The 22,706-nt window shown below is 43.9% G+C and overlaps 1 protein-coding gene across 1 annotated transcript in view; it reads left to right on the top strand.

Annotated features, from left to right (window-relative positions):
* LEMD1 (LEM domain containing 1) overlaps positions 1-22,706 on the top strand; it is a 75,155-nt gene that overhangs the window by 26,183 nt on the left and 26,266 nt on the right. The window contains exons 2-4 of the mRNA XM_053607745.1: positions 13,460-13,579; positions 14,448-14,564; positions 17,658-17,722. Of these exons, the coding sequence (XP_053463720.1) occupies positions 13,498-13,579; positions 14,448-14,564; positions 17,658-17,722 (264 nt within the window). The 5' untranslated portion in view covers positions 13,460-13,497. The remainder of the gene's footprint in view (positions 1-13,459; positions 13,580-14,447; positions 14,565-17,657; positions 17,723-22,706) is intronic.

Raw genomic sequence — 22,706 nt, forward strand, 5'->3', positions numbered from 1 at the left:
CTGGGTCTAAATTTGAGGGCCCTCCCCGGCCCCACTCCCACCACCATCCGTTCATCAGTCCTTCCTAAGAGAGAAGGAGCTGGAGGATTGTACAGGAGCTGGACAGCGTTTGAGTGGGCCCATAGCTAAGTACCCTTGGGTCTCCAGACAGAATGACTTGGCCTTCTATGTCAGGGGTAGGAAGAATTCATTTTTCTCTGCAAAGTGACAGGATTGCTGGTTGGACACGCTCAGGATGCTTCTTTCTCACTCTCTGCTCGCTCTCTCAGGGGCAGTGGGATTTGAGGCAGACGTTGGCTGGCCCTGCTGCCATCAATATGCGTCCCAACCCTGTCCAATATCTGCTCTGTAATGAGTAGTGTTTCGGAATGTCACCTCTGCTAATGGGGAAGCGGCACCTGTGCACAGCCGGAACCACCTCTCTGTCTTCATTAGGCAGTCCACAGCCTGGCTGCCGGCTGCCCTCGCTGGGTGACAGATGACAGGATGAGGAGTGAGAGCAGCACCCTCCTGCTGTCCAGGATTCATTCCCAGACAATGACCCCAAATGCCTGTCCCTGCTTTCCCCCAACACCACCAAAATAGACACCTGAGAAAAATGCCCTTCTGGGGCAAGATGCAGCAAGGGCAGATAATAGCTAAAAAGCAAGCTAAGGAGAGTAGAAGAGGCATTTCCAGACACAGACACCTTCCCTAACCACTGGGATCTCTGCTTAGATTGCAGTTGGGGGTCTCTTCCTTCCCCCCACCCCAGCTGTCTCCACAGGCCACTTTTTATGTCTCTTCTAATAAATCTGTCCACCATGCAAAAGTCACAGGTTGAGGGTATAATAGATGTTGTAATTCCAGACTTTCCTCTAGCGTAGGCCTGCATATTGGCTTCTAGCAAAGTCCTGATCCCTTTAAATCTCAGCCCTGAGACAATGGGGCATAGATATGAGCTGAGCCACAAAATGTTGCGAGAGATTGACTTGGCTTTAGAGGACCCCTAATGGTAAGATCGATCTTTGAAAAACACCATCATAGACAGGTACCACATTCCTCTGGTACAGGTCAATGTTCCCACCCTCCCTGTAAGGCTGTTAAATAGCTGTAGCCTTTCCTTCATCTCCTCCACTGCCCGAGCAGATTAAGCTGGATCAGAAGTATCTTTTTGTACCCGCCAGGTGACTGGAGGTGGAGGTGGGTTGGTGCTAGCTTTGGCAGGTTAGGAGGGGGGTGGTGATCGCTTAGAATCAGCCAAGACTACTGTCTGATCCAGAGCTGTACGGACAGCTGGTGTCCTGGCTGGGGGAGGTGGTGGAAGTGGCTTCCCATGGCTAGGCCCTTACTTTGAAATGCTGTGAAGGAGCCACATTTGGGTCTGGACTTTTCCTATGACCCCTCTTCCTTGTCTCAGTGAAGGGCACCTCTTTCCATTGAGATTCAGGCCAGAAATCTGAGTCATCCTTGACACCTTCCCCGACTATCTACCCCACCTTCTCCCTCCTAAATCTCCCTCACATCTACTTCTGTCTGTCCCCACTGCTACCACCTTAGTCCTTGCCTCTGCATTCTTATCTCCTACCACGCCGTCTCTCATCCTACTCCAGTCACCTGCTGTTCTAGGAAGATACACACAGCCCTCCTTGCCCACCCAAGCTAAATCAGACCCCTTCCTTCCAAATGCTTGTCTATCATGTCTGTCTGTCTCGTTATCACACTGAAATTTTTTCTTTTCTTTCTTCTTTTTTTTTTTAGACAAAGTCTCACTTTGTCACCCTCAGTGGAGTGCCGTGGCCTCACAGCTCACAGCAACCTCAAACTCTTGGGCTCAAGCGATTCTCTTGCCTCAGCTTGCCAAGTAGTAGGCACTCACCACAACACCCAGTGATTTTTTTTTAGAGATGGGGTCTTGTTTTTGCTCAGGCTGGTCTCATACTTGTGAGGTCAGGCGATCTGCCCACCTCGGCCTCCCAGAGTGCTGGGATTACAGGTGTGAGCCACCGTGCCTGGCTTTGAAATCTTCTTGTTGACTCCATTTGCTTGTTCGTCTGCTTTTCCTTCCTGGGACATAAGCTCCAGGAGGGCAAGGATCTCAATTGTTTTATTTACCCTTGAATCCACAGCACCAAGAACAGTGCCGGGCACATAGTAGGACTCAGGAAATAGTAGTTGAATGAATGGATGGTTTGCTGCACCCAGTCCCTGCATTATTCCTATCATCCTCTCTACAGCAGCTGGAGGGATCTTTCTCAAATATAACTGTCATCACATAACTCCCCTGCTCAAAGTCCTTTGGTGACAGGATTGGCAAAATGTTGACAACTGTTGAAGCAGAATGAGGGGTGTGTGTGGGTTTTATTATGCTTTCACTTGTAATTTGCTTCTGTTTGAAAATGTTTAAGTTTAAAAATTATAGAGGAAAAAAACCACCAAAAAACCCTCAGTGGGTCCCACTCCTCTCAAGACAAAGCCCTAGACCTCCGTATGCTGCTTCCTAGGCCCTTGGCTGTCTGACCCCTGCCAGTCTTCCAGCCTTCCCTTCCACATTCTGGGGATGCTCAGGAAACATCTACCTTTTTTTTTTTTTTGGAGACAAAGTCTCACTTTGTCACTCTGGGTAGAATGCCATGGCATCATAGCTCACAGCAATCTTAAATTCTTGAGCTCAAGTGATCCCCTTGCCTCAGCCTCCCAAGTAGCTGGGACTATAGGCGCCCTTTGCAATGCCCAGCTATTTTTAGAGATGGGGTATTGCTCTGGCTTAGGCTCGTCTCCAACTCCTGAGCTCAGGTAATTCGCAGGGTGCTAGGATTACAGACATGAGCCACCGTGCCTGACCTCATCTACACTTCTTTTTTTGTTTGTTTGTTTGTTTTTTGTAGTTTTTGGCTGGGGCTGGGTTTGAACCCGCCACCTCCGGCATATGGGGCCGGCGCCCTACTTACTGAGCCACAGGCGCCTCCCTACACTTCTTCTTAGTATCAGGAACAGTTATATTTCCCTGGAAATATAACATTTTATGAGTATAGAGGTTACTAGAGTTTTTGTGTGGCCGCCAGAAAGCTAGTTCAAATCAGAGATCCTCCTGCGTGTATCGGATATGCGTAGGCCATTAGGCTTTCCAGCTCTCTTCACCTCATTCTTTCTTCATTTCATGCTGCTACTTTTTCTGTCTTCTTTTGCTTCCACTTTTGTTATCTTTCTGTGGCTGTCTTCAAATCCTTTCTGATGCTGTGTCTCCTTTATGAGAATGAGACTTTATGCCGTGGGAATGCAACTCTCCTGGGTTTTAAGGAGAGACTGGAGGTCTCACAATGCCCCGTCCATCCTAATCTCTCATTACGTGGTGCTGCTCCTTACCGTGTGTTTCCTTATCCAGAGCAACACCTTTTTCTTACTGCTCACGTCCCCCAGTGTGTTCTCCATCTCTCAGATATTCTTTGGTGAAAAAGCAGAGCCCTAACTGGCCATTATTATAAGGAAAAACTTCTTTCATTTTCTGAGTTCCCAGTTAAAGGGGTAGGTTATGATCCTAACGAGCAGGTACCCCATCGCTAGCAGTGTCCCCTCCCCAGCAAAAATCCCAGTGCAGGGCCCCAGTGTCACAGTACGGTACTGGGGCTTTACTCACAGCTCACACTTTTGAGCACTTGCCATGAGTGTTTATCATAAACAGTGCTTTAAGCACCTGAGATGCATTAACTCGGTCTTCTATAATTTTGTGAAGAATGTACTACTGTAGCTACAATTTCATTTCACAGATGTGAAAGCCAGGGCCCAGAGTGATAAGATTTAGTAAGTGACATACACAGAGGCAGTGAGACCAAAATCTAGAATATAAGTAGAAGCAGTCTGGCCCCAGAGCCTGTGCTCCAACCACTCCAAAATTGCCTCCTAAGGTCCTCTGGTGCTGTCGGAGCTCCCTGGTTGGAGACTCCAGTAATCCGACACTTCTGGCATTTCCTCCGCTTCTATGTTGTCATTTCATATGGAGCCTGGGGTAAAGGACCCACTGTGTCTCTCTCCCTGCCTTCTGTCTCTTCCTTCCTGCCCTGTGCTGCTTGGTTACCCTTCCTGACAACCCTGCTATCATTACGGAGTGCCCCCTTCCAGAGGCCTCGACGGGGGACAACCTATTGTTGGCAGTGCAGGGCCCCAGACTGGAGGGATCCTAAAAGCAAAAGAAATCTGGAGGCCTAAGCACCCTCACCAAAAATCCCAGCGTTCTCTGCAAGCTGGTTCAACCTTATGTATCCATTGCTTTAAAGCAAATACTTTGCTGAAGCCAGTTGTGGCCTGGGCTCATCCCTATTCCTACTCCCAAGCCTTTGTCTTGATGTGCCTTTGCCTACAATGCCCATCCTTCTACTCCCTGCCAATCTAGACCTAACCTTGTTCTTTAAGTCCCACTCTGAATTTCACCTCCTCCAGGAAGCTTTCCCTGAATATCACTTGCAAGCACTTATGGATACTCCTGTATTGGTATTTCATTATGAAACTTGACCGCTTACTTTTTCCATGTGTTTTTGTTTTTATGTCTGTTATTAGAGACAGTCTCTCTCTGTTACCTAGGCTGGAGCACAGTGGCACAAACATAGCTCACCCCAGTCTGGAGCAGCCTCAACCCCCTAGGCTCCTATGGTTTTGGTTTGTCTTTTTTTTGTTTGTTTGTTTTTTACAGAGTCTCACTTTGTTGTCTTGGGTACAGTGATGTGGTGTCATAGCTCACAGCAACCTCAGTCTCTTGGGCTCAAGCAATCCTCTTGCCTCAGCCTCCCAAGTAGCTGAGACTATAGGCGCCCACTTTTAGAGACAGGGTCTTGCTCTTGCTCAGGAAGAACTGTATCTTCAAGGTCTTTCTGTCCCCCACAGTTTATATAAAACTTCCTGCATGTGGTTTATGCACCATAAATCTGCATGTGCAGGAGTTGGAAGATATCAGGAAGGGAGCCCACAAATCATAATTAGTCAATATCAAAGGTTTGGTTTGTCTTCATAAGACTTGGTTTGGTTTTAATAAACAAACAGGGTAGATGGGTTGTTTTCTGACTTTTATAGTAGTGACTTTTTCCTTTAAATGTAATCTTTGTAGGAATCCAATCTATAAAGTAGGTAAGGGTGGAACTGCTCTGGCTGCTCTGGAGGGGGGCTGCCTTGGTGCCCCCAACCGCCCTTTGACAGCTCCACCTTTGTGGAAATCTTGGGACTGGAGTATCATGGCCTTGAAAATTGCTAAGGAAGATCAGATTTTTTTTTCTTTTTTTTTTTTGAGATATCTTACTCTGTCACCTTGGGTAGAGTGCCAAGGCATCATCATAGCTCACAGCAACTTCGAACTCTTGGACCTGAGCAATCCTTTTGCCTCAGCCTCCCAAGAGTTTGGGACTACACCAGGTGCCTGCCACAACACCTGGCTAGTTTTTCTATTTTCAGTAGAGATGGGGGTCTCTCTTGCTCAGGCTGGTCTTAAGCTCTGAGCTCAAGCAATCTGCCTGCATTGGCCTCCCATTGGTGGATTGTAAGTGTAAACCACCTCGCCTGGCCAAGAAGATCAAATCTTGACATTAGAAGAATTTATTACTTTGGGTTACTAAAAGAAAAAAGTATATGCCCTCTTTTTATTATTATTATTTTTTTAGAGACAGAATCTCACTTTGTTGCCCTCAGTAGAGTGCCATGGCATCACAGCTCACAGCAACCTCCAGCTCTTGGGCTTAAGGTGATTCTCTTGCCTCAGCCTCCCAAGCAGCTGGGGCTACAGGCACCCACCACAATACCTGGCTATTTTTTTTTTTTGGTTGCAGTTTGGCCCGGGCCAGGTTCGAACCTGCCACCCTTGGTATATGGTACTGGCACCCCACTCACTGAGCCACAGGCACTGCCCGATATATGCCCTCATTTTATTAAAAGCATATTTGCTGCTGTGTTTATAAAATGGCAATTAGGTGAAATTTCTCCCTTTGTTACATACAAATTTTTTGGATTTTCTTTCTTCTTCATTAACCTTGTTCATGCCTTTTTCTTTTTCTTTTTTATTTATTTTATTTTATTTTTTGAGATGGAGTCTCACTATGTCACCCTTGGTAGAGGGCCATGGCATTACAGCTCACAGCAACCTCAAACTCTTGGAATTAAGTGATTTTCTTGCCTCAGCCTCCCAAATAGCTGGGACTACAGGCACCTGCCACAACGCCCGGCTATTTTTTGTTGTAGTTGTCATTGTTGTTTGGCAGGCCTGGGCCGCGTTCGAACCCGCCAGCTCCCATGTATGTGACTGGCGCCCCAGCCACTGAGCTACAGGCGCTGAGCCATCAGGCCTTTTTCTCTGAAAAGGAATATGCTTCTGCCAAAATCCTTGCTGCAATTGATTCACAACCACCCACTCTTCCATCTTCCCCACTAAACTGGTGGCTCCTTGAGGGCAAAGACTGCTTTCTTCCCCTTCTTGTCTTCAGCCTTAGCAGGGGGCCTGGCACACAGTAGGTGCTCAGTAACTGAGCTGGCAAAGGTGTGTCTCTAGCTATACAGCTGCCTCTCATTGAGCTTGAACTTGCTCTTCCAGCTCTGCTGGGTACTGTGGATGATCCGTGGTGAATTTCCATGTGGAGCTGGCTTCTTCCTGCTACTCAGCCTGGGCCCAAGCAGCTTCCCTTTCCCTCGCTTCACATTCCCCTCTTCCCTGACCAGCTGACATGAGCTCAGAAAATATTAGTTAATTTTAATATTAGCCTAAGAAAGATTAATTAGGAAGGCAAATTTGCTCTAAAAAGTGTAATTAATTCCAAAGCCAAATAGAAGAGAGTTATGGATTACCTGTATTGTTGCTGCCTTCAAATAGTGTGGATAATCAAGGGTTGACTAGAAAAGTGCAGAATAATTTTTTAAGTGTCAGTGCTGTGTAGACCAAACCCCATATGGTTCCTTATGTAAGCAGGCTCATGGCTGAGACAAAAGATTTGTTGCAGAGGTGGTGTCTATGCAAGTGAAGCGGAGGGGAAACACATAATCAAACATCCTGTTGTGGCTATTCTGCCTCCTAAATCATTCATGAATCACGTGCCTTCCTCTCTAGTCCTCCCTAAACTGAATCATCGCTTGTCTAGACTGTTGTATAAACCCCCAAGTAGTCCTATAGCCTCCAGACTCTGCCCTACCAATTAATTCATCCTCTAATCAGTATCAAACTAAATTTAATGATGCCATGTCCCACTTACGAACTTCCAAATATGCCCAGAAGTGAAGGCCAAGCTCCTTGGTGTGGCCCACCAGATCCTTCACCAATTGGTCCCAGCCATCCGACCTGACTTCATTTCCCTTCTCACTCACCATACTCCTAGAATGTCTGCCCTAGCCCCTGTTTAGTAGGACAAACAATGCCTCATCCTGGAAGTTTCAGCCTAAATAAAGCTTGGACCCTTAGGGGCTCAAATTCTGAGCTCCTGCAGCACTCTGTTCACATCTTATCTTATTTTCTTGCAATTATTTGTTTTCTCTTTAAGGCGATAGTTCCATAAAAGAACCATATGGTCTGATGGGTCCTCATCACCCCTAAGTCCCTGGCTCACATCTGTAATGCTGGCACTCTGGGGGGTGGTGGCAGTGGATTGTCTGAGCTCCAGTTCAAGACTAGCCTGAACAAGAGCAAGACCCCATTTCTACTTAAAAAAAAAAAAAATAGAAAAACTATCTGGACATCATGGCTGGCACCTGAGGTCTCAGTTACTGGGGAGGCTGAGGCAAGAGAACCACTTGAACCCAAGAGTTTGAGGTTGCTGTGAGCTGTGATGATGCCACAGCACTCTAGCCAACGTAACAGAGTGAGATTCTGCCTAAAAAAAAAAGGAAGAAGAAAGAAAGAAAAAGAGAAGACTGAGCCGGGTGCGATGGCTCAGGCCTGTTATCCCAGCACTTGGGAGCCAAGGCCGTGGATTGCCTGAGCTCACAGGTTTGAGACCAGCCTGAGCCAGAGTGAGACCCCCTTCTCTAAAAATAGCCGGGTGTTGTGGCGGGCGCCTGTAGTCCCAGCTACTTGGGAGACTGAGGCAAGAGAATCGCTTGAACCCAGGAGTTTGAGGTTGCTGTGAGTTATGAAGTGTGGCACTCTATCGAGGGCAACACAGCAAGACTGTCTCAAAAAAAAAAAAGAAAGAAAAAAGAAGAGCTGTAGCTTTTACGTTTTTTGTATTCTCCTCTACCTCTCCCTGGTTTAGGTCAAACATGAATCACGTGTCTTCCTCTCTAGTCCTCCCTACACTGAATCATCGCTTTTCTAGACTGTTGTATAAACCCCCAAGTAGTCCTATAGCCTCCAGACTCTGCCCTACCAATTAATTCATCCTCTAATGATGAATCCTCAATGATGCCTGTCCCATGGGAGATGATCAGGAAATAATTGTTGAAAGCATTGGTCAGCTAATGATTTCAACGCTAGTGCCAACCAGATTAGCTCATTAAAACCCAGACTTCTCCCTTTTCCCCAGTCAGTAGTAAATTCAGCTTGAAATATCTGTGGAAATGCCTCAATTCTCCATTTTCTTCTGCCTGCCTAGCTGAGGTTCAGGGGCAGGTGGCTTCAGGAGAAAAGTTATCTGAAAATGGTGAATGGTGCAGACTTTAGCCTGACAGCTGCTGATCTTTGCTTTAGTTGATTTCCCCTTTTGCAAATGGTTATTGGCAATTGAAACTGCAAATCTATCTGCTCCCCTATGTAAATTGCATTTACATTTAAATTGTGCATTCTTCCAAAGAATGGGGTTAGTAAATAACTGGCAGATTAAATTTGAGGAGAGGAAATTGTGCCCCACGTCAAACCTGAGACTGAAGTGACATCTGGCTTTTACTACTTCCGTCCTTTCGGTTTAATAACAGCATGTGGCATTAAGGAAAGAGAAATTGGATCTACATTTTAATGAAAGAAGGAAGCTGTCAGGGTTTAGATACCTTATCATGTTGAATACCTAGTCGATTGGCAATTAAAACTTGCTTCCCTCAAGAAATGGAATATCTTTGCAGCCAGGGAAAGAATAAAAAACAAAAAACAAGCTAATGTCCAGGACTGCACAGATAAAACAGAGGGAAATGGGGTGCTACAAAGCATTGAAAGCAAACATTTCAGGATACTGTAGAGTATAGGGATTCTTTTTTTTTTGCAATTTTTGGCCGGGGCTGGGTTTGAACCCACCACCTCCTGTATATGGGGCCAGCGCCTTACTCCTTTGAGCCACAGACACCGCCCCAAGTACAGGAATTCTTAAATGAAATAATGCTGACAATAAAATCGTGAATATGCTGGCAGATCTTCAAAGGAATGTCTTCAGACAGAATAGTTTGCACATAATAGGGGGCACAACCCATAGCGTTGGTTGGGATCATCTGATTTAATCCTTCTCAACCAAGCTGATTTTAAACTCCAGAGATTTAACTAAGAAAATACTTTAGAAATGCCTGTTTCAATCCCAATAGTCTGTTTAAATGGAAGCATTTCCACCTGCTGGCTGCTTTTTGTTGAAAGCAATTCTGGGGAATGTAAACAAAATGCTTGTGCATCTAATAACCCAAGCCTATCATTTATTTGCTTTGATTGAAACAAATGTGTCAATTTTCAAAGACTTTGTTTGGTGAATCCAATGTTTGGATGTTGGTAAATGTTTGCATTCCATGTTTGTTTGAAAACTGATGCTCTATTCAGAAACTCTGAAGTCCTTGAAGCCATAGCCTGGGAGCATTCAATAAGCCTTCCTAAACATCTACCCAAAGATGTTCAGCTCTCTCCCAGAATCTGGAAAGAGTTGAAATTATAGACTCCCACGAGCAAATGTAAATGGTATAGAACCTCCCTAAGAAGAGAATGGATGTGGAAACTTTCTGAGGCTAGGATTCATGAACAGAATAAAAGAACACATTTATATAATACTATGTGCCAAGCACTTTATGTGTATTAAAACTCATTAAATAACATAACGGCCCTCTGAGGTGGGTACCACTGTCATCCCCTTTACAGATGAAGAAGAGCAGACCCAGAGAAGTTAGTAACTCACCCAGTCTGACGTCACCCAACTGGTAAATAATGGAGCTGGGATTTGACTCTAGGCAGGCTGGCTCCACCAACCTCATAGTCCCTATGTCCCTGGTATTAAATCGAGACATTGTGTTTTCTCACAGTTACATTTTGTCTTGCATAAATATTTTTAAAATCTAAGCAGTCTTTCTTAGAAGATGAAAGCTAATAGTCTGACAGATCTTTCCCTAAACAAAATAAAGTAACAACAAGAAGGAGCCTTTTGCAATGCAGATGATAACATCTGTCTCAGCTGTCTCATGGGAGAGTCCAGAGGATGAAATAAGATGATATGAAAACGCTTTGAAAGGCCAAAACCATCAATCTCCTACAATGTATTATTTATCTGCATTCCATCCTTCTTTTTATTTTCTTAAATGAGCAAATTTAAGAAATTTAATATAGGTTTCCTCACTTTCCTGTTTTTCTCTGGAGCATATGGCCACATTACCCATCTTCTAGTATGGGTCTATACACCTGAGTTTGTCCAATTTCTCCTGTCTCTTCCCAGTATCGTGGCACCATTTGGCTTGCTAGCAGCTCCTTACTTCCTGTGCATAATGATAACTTCCCTTCATCTCTTGACATTTTATCATGGCAGTCTGCCTATGAAGTCGCCCAGTACCTCCTTCTGTTTGAACTTAAGTTAAATTAATCATCTGATTTGCACATCAGTCTGTTGCTATGGGGGTTACTGATGTCACACTGTCAGTATTATGATTACCATAGTATCTAACAGGCAAAAAGGGATTGGTTGCTAGTGGAAACCCCAGGGTGAAACTCACCCAGCTTTAGTTACCAACTTGATTGCCTAGACTTCAGATAACCATGTAAAGGGGTAAGTGGATTGATTAATCATCCAGTTGGATTTCATTTGAATATTTTTCTTCTATATGTGTGTTCCCTCTAGGCAATTGTCTAGTGTCACTTGAAATTGATGAGGGCTCTTTGGGAGGTTATTTTTGGGAAGCTGATAAAACAACAGACAGCTGTTCTTAGAAACAAATGTCACAGGATCTGCCTAAACTAGCTTCCTTTAAAAAAAAAAATCTGAGGTGCTGAAGCACGTTGTCCTTTTATTTAGTGGTGTTAGGTTGTTTCCTACTGGCCTAGAAGGGTTAATTTAGTATCCCAAACACATAGAAAAGAAGGGAACTAACATTTACTAAGTACCTACTATGTGCTAGAATGTGCCCTCCTTAAAACATAACTTCAAAGTCGAGAACTGGCAAGGCATTCTTGGAAAACCCTGTTATGAGTAACAATTCACAACTTTTTCTAGCTTGCATACAATGTTCTTTCTAATTGGACATTGATGGATCACCAATAAAAGCTAAGTCACTGCTTAAAATTGGTCTAGATCATCCTATGCTGAGTAATTATCTAGCAGTTGTTTTCACTGTAATATTAAAAAGCCTTGAAACATGATAGAAATGAGGTACAATAAATAAAGTCCGAAATTAAAAATCTTTGTTAGAAAGTTTGATGAATGGGTCTGTCTTTTTCAGGATTTTGTTAAGTAGGTAGAAGGATCGACTGGGGGGAGATCAAGGGATCAACTAAACACAACTGATTGAACTTGAGGCTGGGTAGGTTTGGAAAGCCATATTGAGACTTGCATAATCTATATAAATCAATTTGTGTGCCAGAGAATGAATAGCTGACTTTTTTCAAATGCCAATTCAGCAATTACGAAGTCTGCTGGTGGTTAATTAAAAACTACCATCTCGTTATGTTCAGAGTTAAATTACAAGTGTGAAAACTACTACTGTTTGCAATAACTGAATGCTCTGTACTCTCTGTACTCTCATCAAAAGGAGGGCAGGGATAAATAACTTTTATTTAACTCATTAAAAAAATCTCTCTCAGCTCTTTCATGTTTAATTAACTTCTTATCTTCTCAGCACTCTAGTCTTGCTCAGAGTTCCTCAGCAGTAATGGAAATATTTGTTCATCTAGAAGACTTTTCTCAACATTAGTTGAGTAGAAAAGTTAGAAATAATCAAACCCCAAGGACATTGGGGAAAGTGGCACCCATCTAAAGTTTTTTTTTTTTTTTAATTTTTATTTTGAGAAGCAGTCTCACACTGTTTCCTGGGCTAGAGTCCCATGGCATCATCATAGCTCACAGCAACCTCAAACTCAGGCCCAAACCTCCCAAGTAGCTGAGACTATACCACACCCGGCTAAATTTTCTTTTTTTTTTTTTTCTATTTTTAGTAGAGACAGGGTCTCACTCTTGCTCAGGCTGGTCTCAATTCTCCTGTCTTGGCCTCTCAGAGTGCTAGGATTATAGGTGTGAGGCACCACGACCAGCCCCATCCAAAGTTGTGCCTTGACGCACAGCCTTCAGACATGAAAAAATGCTCATCATCCTTAATCATCAGAAAAATGCAAATCAAAACTACTTTGAGATATCATCTAACTCCAGTAAGATTAGCCCATATCACAAAATCCCAAGACCAGAGATGTTGGCATGGATGTGGTGGGAATGCAAATTAATACATTCCTTTTGGAAAGATATTTGGAGAACACTTAGAGATCTAAAAATAGATCTGCCATTCAATCCTATAATTCCTCTACTAGGTATATACCCAGAAGACAAAAAAATCACATTATAACAAAGTTATTTGTACCAGAATGTTTATTGCAGCCCAATTCATAATTGCTAAGTCATGGAAAAAGCCCAAGTGCCCATCGATCCACGAATGGATTAATAAATTGTGGTATATGTACACCATGGAATATTATGCAGCCTTAAAGAAAGATGGAGACTTTACCTCTTTCATGTTTACACAGATGGAGCTGGAACATATTCTTCTTAGTAAAGTATCTCAAGAATGGAGGAAAAAATATCCAACTCAGCCCTACTATGAAACTAATTTATGGCTTTCATATGAAAGCTATAACCCAGTTATAACCTAAGAAGAGGGAGAAGGAGGGGAGGGAGGGGGGAGTATGGGTGGAGGGAGGTAATTGGTGGGATTACACCTATGGTGCATTTTACAAGGATACATGTGAAACTTAGTAAATGTAGAATATAAATGTCTTAACACAATAACTAAGAAAATGCCAGGAAGGCTATGTTAACCAGTGTGATGAAAATATGTCAAATGGTCTATAAAACCAGTGTATGATGCCCCATGATCACATTAATGTACACAGCTATGATTTAATAAAAAAAAAAAAAAAGAAAGAAAAGAAACAAAGTTGTGCCTTGAGACAATTAATCCCAGCAGGGATTTATGGCAGAAAACAGCAGAAAGTGTTGATTATTTTTACATTATTGCCTGTGCATCTTTGAGAATGGGGAGGTCAGGTTGTAAACACTTTGGTGGACTGATAATGTTTTAGTACTTATTTGTACGTAAATTAAGTAAGGCTGTCTTAGTGAATTTAATATTTTGCTATTTCAAGGATTCCACTGTCAGAAAAGAGGCCAAACTTCTGTCACCATGGTGGATGTGGCATGTCTGAATGACTGTGAATTGCAAAACCAACTTCGAAAGCTTGGATTTTCACCTGGCCCAATACTACGTATGTACAGTAGATAGCAAATATCAGAGACTAGTCATTTATCTTTTGTTTTGTTTTGTTTGAGATAGAGTCTCACTTTGTAACCCTGGATAGAATGCCCTCATGTCATAACTCACAGCTACCTCAGACTCTTGGGCGTAAGTGATCTTCTTGCCTCAGCCTCCTGAGTAGCTGGGACTACAAGCGCCCACCACAACGCCTGGCTATTTTTAGAGGCAGAGTCTCGCTCTAGCTCAGGTTGATCTCCAACTCCTGAGCTCGGGCAATCCACAATCGGCCTACAGGCGTTAGCCACCATCCCTGGCCCAGTCATTTATTGTTTACAAACTACCTCTAAAGATTTAAAACAACTTATAGTAGAAGAAACTATCCAATAAATACCGTTAAAATAGAATAGGAAAATGGAGAAAACAGAACACTATAAAGAGAGACGTCCCCAGATCCTACTTACAGATCAGTAAGTATAGTCCCAGAGAGAGGGGATTAAATTTTTTCAACAATGGAAAACCAGTTACTCTTTACTATTTTACCCTGATTTTTTTTGTTGTTTTTAGTACCTGCACTATATTAACTGTCTACATGTTTATCATCTATATTCCTCATAGATAGAATGCACAGCCTTGCCTGTTATATTCTCAAATGTGTACAATGCCTCACTGTGACGCTAATCCATAGAGGCAACACCTATGTGTTTGTAGAAGGGAAGTCGTGAGTTGAGTAACTGTGGAGTCCACCTCATTTTAAAAACCATAATTAACCAATAATGTAAGGGACAAAAATAAAGGTCTGAATCATAAAATACCTCAAACCCACTAGGATCACATACAAAAACAGAACAATTTAACTTGTCCTCCACATTCTTCCTCAGCTTCCACCAGAAAGTTGTATGAAAAGCAGTTAGTGCGGTTGTTGGTCTCACCATCATCATCTGCAATGAAAAGACCCAGCAAGCTGGATGGACCTCAGGACAGTGATGACAGTGAAGGTACCGTCGTCAGCTATATTGCTAGATAGCAACTTCACACTTATTAGTATACCTTGTGCAACATGATTTACCCAGCTTTAAATGGGGTTCGGGCCATGGTGCAGGCTAACCTGTGAGATGGCCGTGTGGCCTGTTACAGCCTGGGCTATAAAAGGAATCTGTAACTCTCTGTCTGTATTCACACTAGTGACTCAATTGGGTGGGAAGGTGGGGGAAAGACTGCTTAATTTGCAGGTCCTTTTATTAACTGGAGCCAAGTATGTGCTGATTTCTTTTATTTATTTATTTATTTATTTATTTTTATTAAATCATAGCTGTGTACATTAGTATGATCATGGGGCACCATACACTTGGTTCATAGATCGTTTGACACATTTTCATCACACTAGTTAACAAGGGTATATGTGAATCCTAGTAAATGTGCTGATTTCTTAAAACCAGAAGTTCCTACAGGTAAATTCTAGGCCTCCTTTGAGGTCTCAACCTCTGCTTTGTCTCAATCAATACATTTGACAATTATTTTTTTCAGATGAAATGATTTCATGCCTATTTGGAAAGACGAACCAGACCACACTTCCCTGATCCCTCCTACACCAGCTGCCCTCCTCGTTGCCTTGGGAGCTGACAGCAGCTGGTGTCCTCTGAGTGGCAGAGTGGGTGGGGAGCAGTGGTCTCTGGGATCCCTGGGCTTTGCTTACAGTGGCCTCTGCCCCAGATACACATTCTCCTGCAGTGGTTTCTAGCTTCTGAGCTCTTAGGGGATGGCCTTGAAAGTTTCCCCAGTACGTTTCAAGGCTTTCCAGTCGACAAATATTTATTAGGAGTCTTCTATGAGCCTATGAGGCACAATAAAATAACAGGAACTGCCATTTATTGAAGGCCCCCAATGTGTGCCGGGCCTAATGTGCATTATTGCATTTAACCCTCACAACACTTAGTAGAAGCTCAGAGAGGCTGAGCTGAGTGACTGGCCCAACATCAGTTAGCTTGGAAGTGGCCCCAGAAGATAAGCATACATTAGAATGTGCCATGTACAGCAGGGTCCATCTGTCTTTGTCACTACTCTATGTCCAACTCCCTAGAATAGTACCAGGCAAATAGCAGGAATTCAGCATATGTTTGTTGAATAAAAATGACAGAACTGAGATTTCGACCCAGTCTGGCTCTTAGAGTTGTGCTCTTTCCACCAAATACCCTATACTTTACTCATAATTTCTATTGTAAAGATAAACACATTACATTTTGGATGACATGATCTACAAAAAAGGATACTTTCATATAGTTCAAATAAATAATTCAGTGGTCAATACAAATACCTGAGCGCTCTGGAAAAATCCCGTAACCCTGGTATTAGAGGTGGCACAGGTACTGAGAGCTTTCCCCCAAGGTTTGGCACATCTGGTCTCATTTGAAAAGGACAGCAAAGTTTGGGGCTGTGCTCCACTGACCCTTCAATAGAACAGTTAGCACAGGGTGGCTCGGTGCAGGTGGCTGCCCCAGACCCCTCCTGGATGAAGAGTCTGCTCTGAGTCCTATTTCAGATCTGGACCTGTCTCCGTTTCCTGCCCTGGGAAGGAGCTGAAAGGACTAGGCCAGCCTTCTGATGAAAAGCAATGCAGGTTGAAGATTCCAAAATTGCCCTTGTCTGCTCATGATTGCAGGTCAAAGCTGCAAACCCAAGCTGTTAAGGTCTCAGGCTAAACTGTCCTGGTTCCCAGCATGCAGACCTCCACAGAGGTGCATTTATGCTAGGGCTAGGAGAAAATGGGTCAGTTTGTAAGCTTTTCCACTGGTTTAGACTATGCCAGCTTTAGGCTCCTACCATGGGCTATTTATTAGCCTCTATTAGGTCAGAGGTGGAAGCTCTGACTCAGTCCTACCTTTATAATGCAACTCTATGTTATCAATGGCTGGTGATTGCTACAAGTAGAAAACCATTCTCCAGATTAGTTTTGAAGCAGGCATTTGTTATTATTATTAAGACAGAGTCTCACTTTGTCGCCCTTGGTAGAGTGCCGTGATGTCATAGCTCACAGCCATTCTCTTGCCTCAGCCTCCCTAGTAGCTAGGTGCCCGCCACTATACCTGGCTATTTTTGTTGTTGTTGTTTAGCAGGCCTGGGCTGGATTTGAACGCACCAGCCCAGGTGCATGTGGCCAGTGCCCTAACCACTGAGCTACGGGCACCCAGCCTGAAGCAGGCATTAGAATTTCTCATTGGAAGAGTCTCATAGACCCTGGTGCCATTACACTGGAGGGTATGAAATGGAACCTATGGCAGGGTGGTGTAGGGGTGGAGGTTGAGGAGGGTGGTCCTGTGGATTCAGCCTTGGCATTTCACAGAAACACCTAGAGATGGGGTGTAGTGGGGAGTGGGGGTGCAGAGAGTTCTAGACTGTGGCTGAGGATTAGCCCATCCCAACAATCAATGGGTTTGATTTTCTCATTTTCACTACTTGCTTTAGCACTGGGTGGATATAGCTTTAATTATCTAACCTCTTTTCAAATTTCCCAGATATTTTTGACTTGGAGAAATCACTCTAAGTCCCCTGAGTTAACGGCTGTCCTGGCTGCATAACAGCACATGATTCCTCCAGGTTCATCAAATGCTGCTCCACAGGCTGATTCACAACAGCCTCCATGTCCCTGGCAGTTCCCTGGATTTCAGAGCCTTTTAGCACAGCTCTGGCCTTCCCTTCCCTGAGGGCTTTTTTAGATACAGAGGGAGAAAAATCCTCCTGCCCAATCTTGACATTCAGGGATGCACAGGGTTTCCAGCTGTTTCAAAGGGACAAAGACTAGGCTGAAAACAGCTGCCCAGATGAGCAGACAGCCTGCGTGTTTCTCTCGGAGCCGTGCAAATATGACAGCTTTACTGTATCCCCTGGGGGGGTGGGAGGGCCGAGGTGTGTTTCACAAAGGCCACTACAGCTCGGGAGAAATGATCTTTTCCCTCAGGAGGCCAACATGAACTTTCCTCCCCTCACAAAAATGCCTTCTGATGGAGAGAATTCACCCCAGTGATTGGTGTTTGTTCCCTTCGCTAGCTCCTGTGTTCTCATGGCCTATTTTCCTTTTGTTTCCTATGATCCAGAGATTAATATCACATTGAAAGGAAATATCACACTCTCAACAGAAAAAGGCAACGAACTCAAAAAGGTATGTACATTTCTTTTACCAATGTAGTGAAAATAGGAAATAGCACTTTTCATGTGTATTAAGAAGGCAAATAAAGTCACTACATTCTGTTATAGTGGTATAATCCTAGTTTAAAGAAGATCATTTTAATGCAGTTTTCTGTTTTGTAAAGTGGTTTCCATGTTGTAGCAGAGGACCCAGGCAGGGTAACAGGGTCCATTCTGCTCATTCTTGAAAGAGCCACCATCCTGTTTCCCCCAGCTATCACCGCCCAGCTGCTGTCACCACCTGTAGTCTATGTTCACATATAGCACTGGGCTCAGTTCTTAGGTACACAGTAAGCATAGAATAAACGTGAGCTCCTCTCCCCTTCTCTTTTCCAGTTGCTAAGATCTGGCTCCCCACCACCACCGTATTGTAGCACTCAGCCAAGTGTGTAAGTGTTACAGGTTTGGGGCGAGGCCTTGCTGGTGAAAAGACCCTGCCCTCCACTTACTGGCTATGTGACTTCGGAGAAGTCAGTTAACAGATTTTTTTTTTTTTTTTTGAGACAAAGTCTCAAGCTGTCACCCTGGGTAGAGTGCCATGGCATCATAGATCACAGCAGTTTCCAACTCCAGCTCAAGAGAGCTTCTTGCCTCAATTTTTCTTTTCTTTTTTTTTTTTTTTTTTGAGTAGAGATCCGGTCTCACTTTTGCTCAGGCTGGTTTTGAACTCATGAGCTCAAGCTCTAGCCAACCACCTCTGCCTCCCAGAGTGCTAGGATTACAGGTGTGAGCCACCCAGCTCCTTTTTTCTTTTCTTCTTTTTCTTTTATTAAGACAGATTCTCACTCTGTTGCCCTGGTAGAGTGCCATGGCATTATAGCTCACAACGACCTCAATCTCTTGGGCTCCAGTGATCCTCCTGACTAAGCCTCCCAGTAGCTGAAACTATAGGCACCACCATGGTGCCAGCTAGTTTTTCTGTTTTTAGTAGAGATGGGGATCTTACTCTTGCTCAGCCTGGTCTTGAGCTCCTGAGCTCAAAAATTCACCAGGCTTGGCCCCCCAGAGTGCTAAGATTACAGGTGTGAGCCTCCTCCTCCTGCAGGGTCAGTTAATGGATCTAAACTGCTTGATGCAGCCGTAGGGTGGGCATGAAGGGAAAGGCAGACCAAGCTCTTAGCATCAGACACGGCACTTCATCAATGCTCAGGGATGAACTCTACAACACAACTCTAGTGGCCTTTCCTCAGTCTTCTGACCTCTGTTTGAGCCTCCTGACTCCCTAGATTTCAGCAACTCTTTGCCTTCCTGGTTCTTGGTCCTACATGCCCAACTGTTTCTGCTCTGGCTCTTTCTCTTCCCTACTGTGCTGTGCCCAAGCTCCCTGCCCTCAGCCGGTCTGAGTCCCCCTCTGCATCCTTTCCCTGGCGTCTCATGCGCTCACTCCTGCTCTGGAGGAGGCATAGGCCTGCCTATCCACCTGAGTATTTACCACGTCTGGAAAGTGCCCTCCCTTTTCTTCTTTCCCTTCCTTCCCTTCTTCCTGCATTCATTAGAGAAATGTATTAGACACCTATAATCATGAACACTGGTCTCCCCCATACCTCAGGCTCAGGATACCCAGGACCAAGCAACTTCACTCACCCCAGGTTGTGTTTGTGGCCTCTGTTTATCTTGATGTTTTCACAACCTCCACCTATCTGGGCTCAAACCCTCAGTGCTGTCTCAGAACACCCATTCCCTACAGCTCCTCAATACAAACAGCTGCCAAGTCCTGGGGATTTGAATTATGATTTTTAAAAACCCATCCCTCTTCTCTCTTCCCACTGCTGCTATCCTAGTTTGCACCCATATTACTTTTTAAAGTTTTTGAACAATTGCAAAAATTCTCACATCTGCTGTATGCCTCCATCTCTTCCCAATTCTAATTCAGATCTACAAGCAGAGATTTAATCATGTCACTCATTTGTCCAGAGACTTCCAAAACTAGATGCAACCTTAGCATACATCATGAAGACACTCCAGCAGGTCCTGTGACCCTTTCTCCTTCATCATCCAACCCAACAACACTTGCCTCTTTCCCACATCTCTCACACTTTCTACCTGAGCGCCCTTGCCTCAGGTGTTCCTTATGCCTAGAATTCTATTTATTTATTTATTTATTTATTTTTATTGACACAGAGTCTTACTTTGTCACCCTCAGTAGCGTGCTGTGGCGTCATAGCTCACAGCAACCTCAAATTCTTGGGCTCAAGTGATTCTCTTGCCTCAGCCTCTCTAGTACCTAGGACTAGAGAGGTCCCAGGTGCCCACCACAAGGCCTGGCTATTTTGCTGTTGTTGTTTAGCAGGTCCAGGCCAGGTTTGAACCCACCAGCCCTGGAGCATGTGGCTGGCACCCTAACCATTGAGCTACGGGCACCCAGCCTATGCCTAGAATTCTTTTCACCCTTCCCATTCTCCACTCCATTTTTCTTTCTGTTAAAATCCAGTATAAGGAATGTCTCCTTAATAGATTAAAGGCCACTCCTGAGAATCCCTTAAATGTTCTTTTAAGGCTGCGTGCAGTGACTCACACCTGTAATCTTAGTACTTTGGGAGGCCAAGGTTGGAGGATTGCTTGAGCCCAGGGTTTGAGGCCAGGCTGGGCAACAAAACAAGACCCTATCTCTACAGAAAATTTTAAAAATTTATCTGGGCATGTGCTTATAGGTCCAGCTACTTGGGAGACTAAGGTAGGAGGATCACTGGAGCCCAAGAGTTTGAGGTTGCAGTGAGCTGTGACAGCACCATTGCCCTCCAGCCCAGGCACAGAGTGAGACCCTGTCTCAAAAAAATAAAAAATAAAAAACAATCATATGACCTTTTATCCCCATTTAGTAACTGTTACAGGATCTTGGCATCACTTTTTTTTTTTTTTTTTGCAGTTTTTGGCCAGGGCTGGGTTTGAACCCACCACCTCCGGCATATGGGGCTGGCGCCCTACCCCTTTGAGCCACAGGTGCTACCCCAGGATCTTGAACATAGTAGGAACCCAAAACTCACCTCACCAAATCTACCAATAACTCCAGTAACAATTAGGCTAGTTTGCAAATATAGTCTATTTAAACTACTTGCTGAGTTTAAATAAATGAAGAGAAAACTCCAAGTAAATGTTGCTGCAATATGCTGTAGTTTTAACTTCCCATTTAAACATAATTCAGACTTGACAAAGTAATTCTGATATCATATCAAAATTTCTAAAATCTTCAAAATAGCTCATTAAAGAAATCCTTTCCATTCAGTAAACCGCAGTTCTGCAGAGAACTCTTGTGTAGTTCCCGCAAAGACATTTACAGTAGAAAAAGCAACCTGAGTATTTAAAATGTTTTAGATGGGACCAGTGCCCTTCATTCTTTGGTCTACACAAACCTGAAATAAAACCATACCAATATTTTGAATCGGTGACAGAAGTCAATAGAAAGTTTGTAATGGCATAATTTTTTTTTTATTTGAAGGATTTATATAAGCATTTTGATTCTCAGAAGGTCCTCAAGACATCTGCTCAACTTTAAATCTGAAAGCAAATGTAAATAAGCATTTAATTTTCCCCCCCGTAAAATGTGGTAGTAGGTGTGTTTATTGAGACACTTGTCTAACACTATAGACTTTAATTACTTAAGAGCAGTTGTTTGTACCTAATGGGTCTCTGAGTGTCTGGAAAGGTAGTATTTGCATTTCTTTGAAACACCATATTTTCCTCTTATTTTAGTAGGCTTTAAGTGGAATAAAAGCCACTACAAGATTTAGAATACACCAATTTCTGGATTCTGTTTAACACTGTATGTGTGTGTTTTGTCAAATCACATATGCAGCCCATTGGATTTGGTCATTAAAACCACTCAGTAAGCCATGTGAGTTTCTCATTTCTAATTGAGGATTTTTCTTTTTTTGAGATGGATTCCCACTGTGTTGCCCTCGGAACAGTGCCATGGCATCATCATAGCTCACAATAATCTCGGTCTCTTGGGCTCAAGAGATCTTCTTGCCTCAGCCTCCCAAGTAGCTGGGGCTACAGGTGCTGGCCATGATACCCAGCTAGTTTTTCCATTTTTAGGTAGAGATGGGGCTCTCACTCTTGCTCAGGCCGGTCTCGAACTTGTGAGCTCAAACTATCTACCCACCTTGGCCTCCCAGAGTGCTAGGATTTTAGGCATGAGCCACAGCCCAGCTGGGGGCCTTTTCTTTTTTTTTTTTTTCATCAGAAAGATACGAGTCACAGCTAATGCTACCAATGATTGCACAGGGAGTTAAGTCAATGGACATGACTCAGGCTCCATGTCCCCATCTACCAAAGAGGGAAAAATGGGATTTGGAGTAAGTTGGGAGAGAGGTAAAATAATCTGCAATGGCAGGCTGCATAAAGTGGGGTTTGAGTGAGGTGGCCATATAATTTATGATGCCATCCAGGATGCTTTTGAGAATGAAAGGAACACTTACCAGAAGGAACGCTAGAAGGGTGGGAATCCACTGGAACTATCCTGGGCAAATGGGGGCATAGGGTCACCCTGAGTTTGGGGGCAGTTCCGAGGGTTGGAGTATTTGTACATACAAACCCCCTTCTGGGAGGGCTGCTGTATCGAATGCCAAGGGGGCACCCTGGGAGGTGTGTGCTCCTGAAAACTGCTGGGCCATCTGGGTGTTCCCTTACTCTCTCCCAGACACAGCTCACTCTTACCTGCTAGGATCTCATTTCACCCTGTCCTCCCAGCCTGGATGCTCTTTTCTCATCTGCAGGGCTGGGCAGTCAGCCTTCACTCCATGCTCTGCCCAGGAGCTTTTCTCTAGGAAAGCTCATGGTTAAAGGTTCACCCATATTTTTCACGTTTCTGTATTTAACTCAATGCCAGTCATTTGGGGGCGGGGATGTTATTCAGTCCCTGTTGGCTGAACTATAAAGGAGATTTTGCTCGATATTAATGTTGATGACGCCTTTTTCTCTGACTTCATATTCTGTGCCATACATTTTGTCTTTCAGAC

This window comes from Nycticebus coucang, chromosome 10 (assembly GCF_027406575.1).
Source record: "Nycticebus coucang isolate mNycCou1 chromosome 10, mNycCou1.pri, whole genome shotgun sequence".
Lineage (NCBI taxonomy): Eukaryota > Metazoa > Chordata > Mammalia > Primates > Lorisidae > Nycticebus > Nycticebus coucang.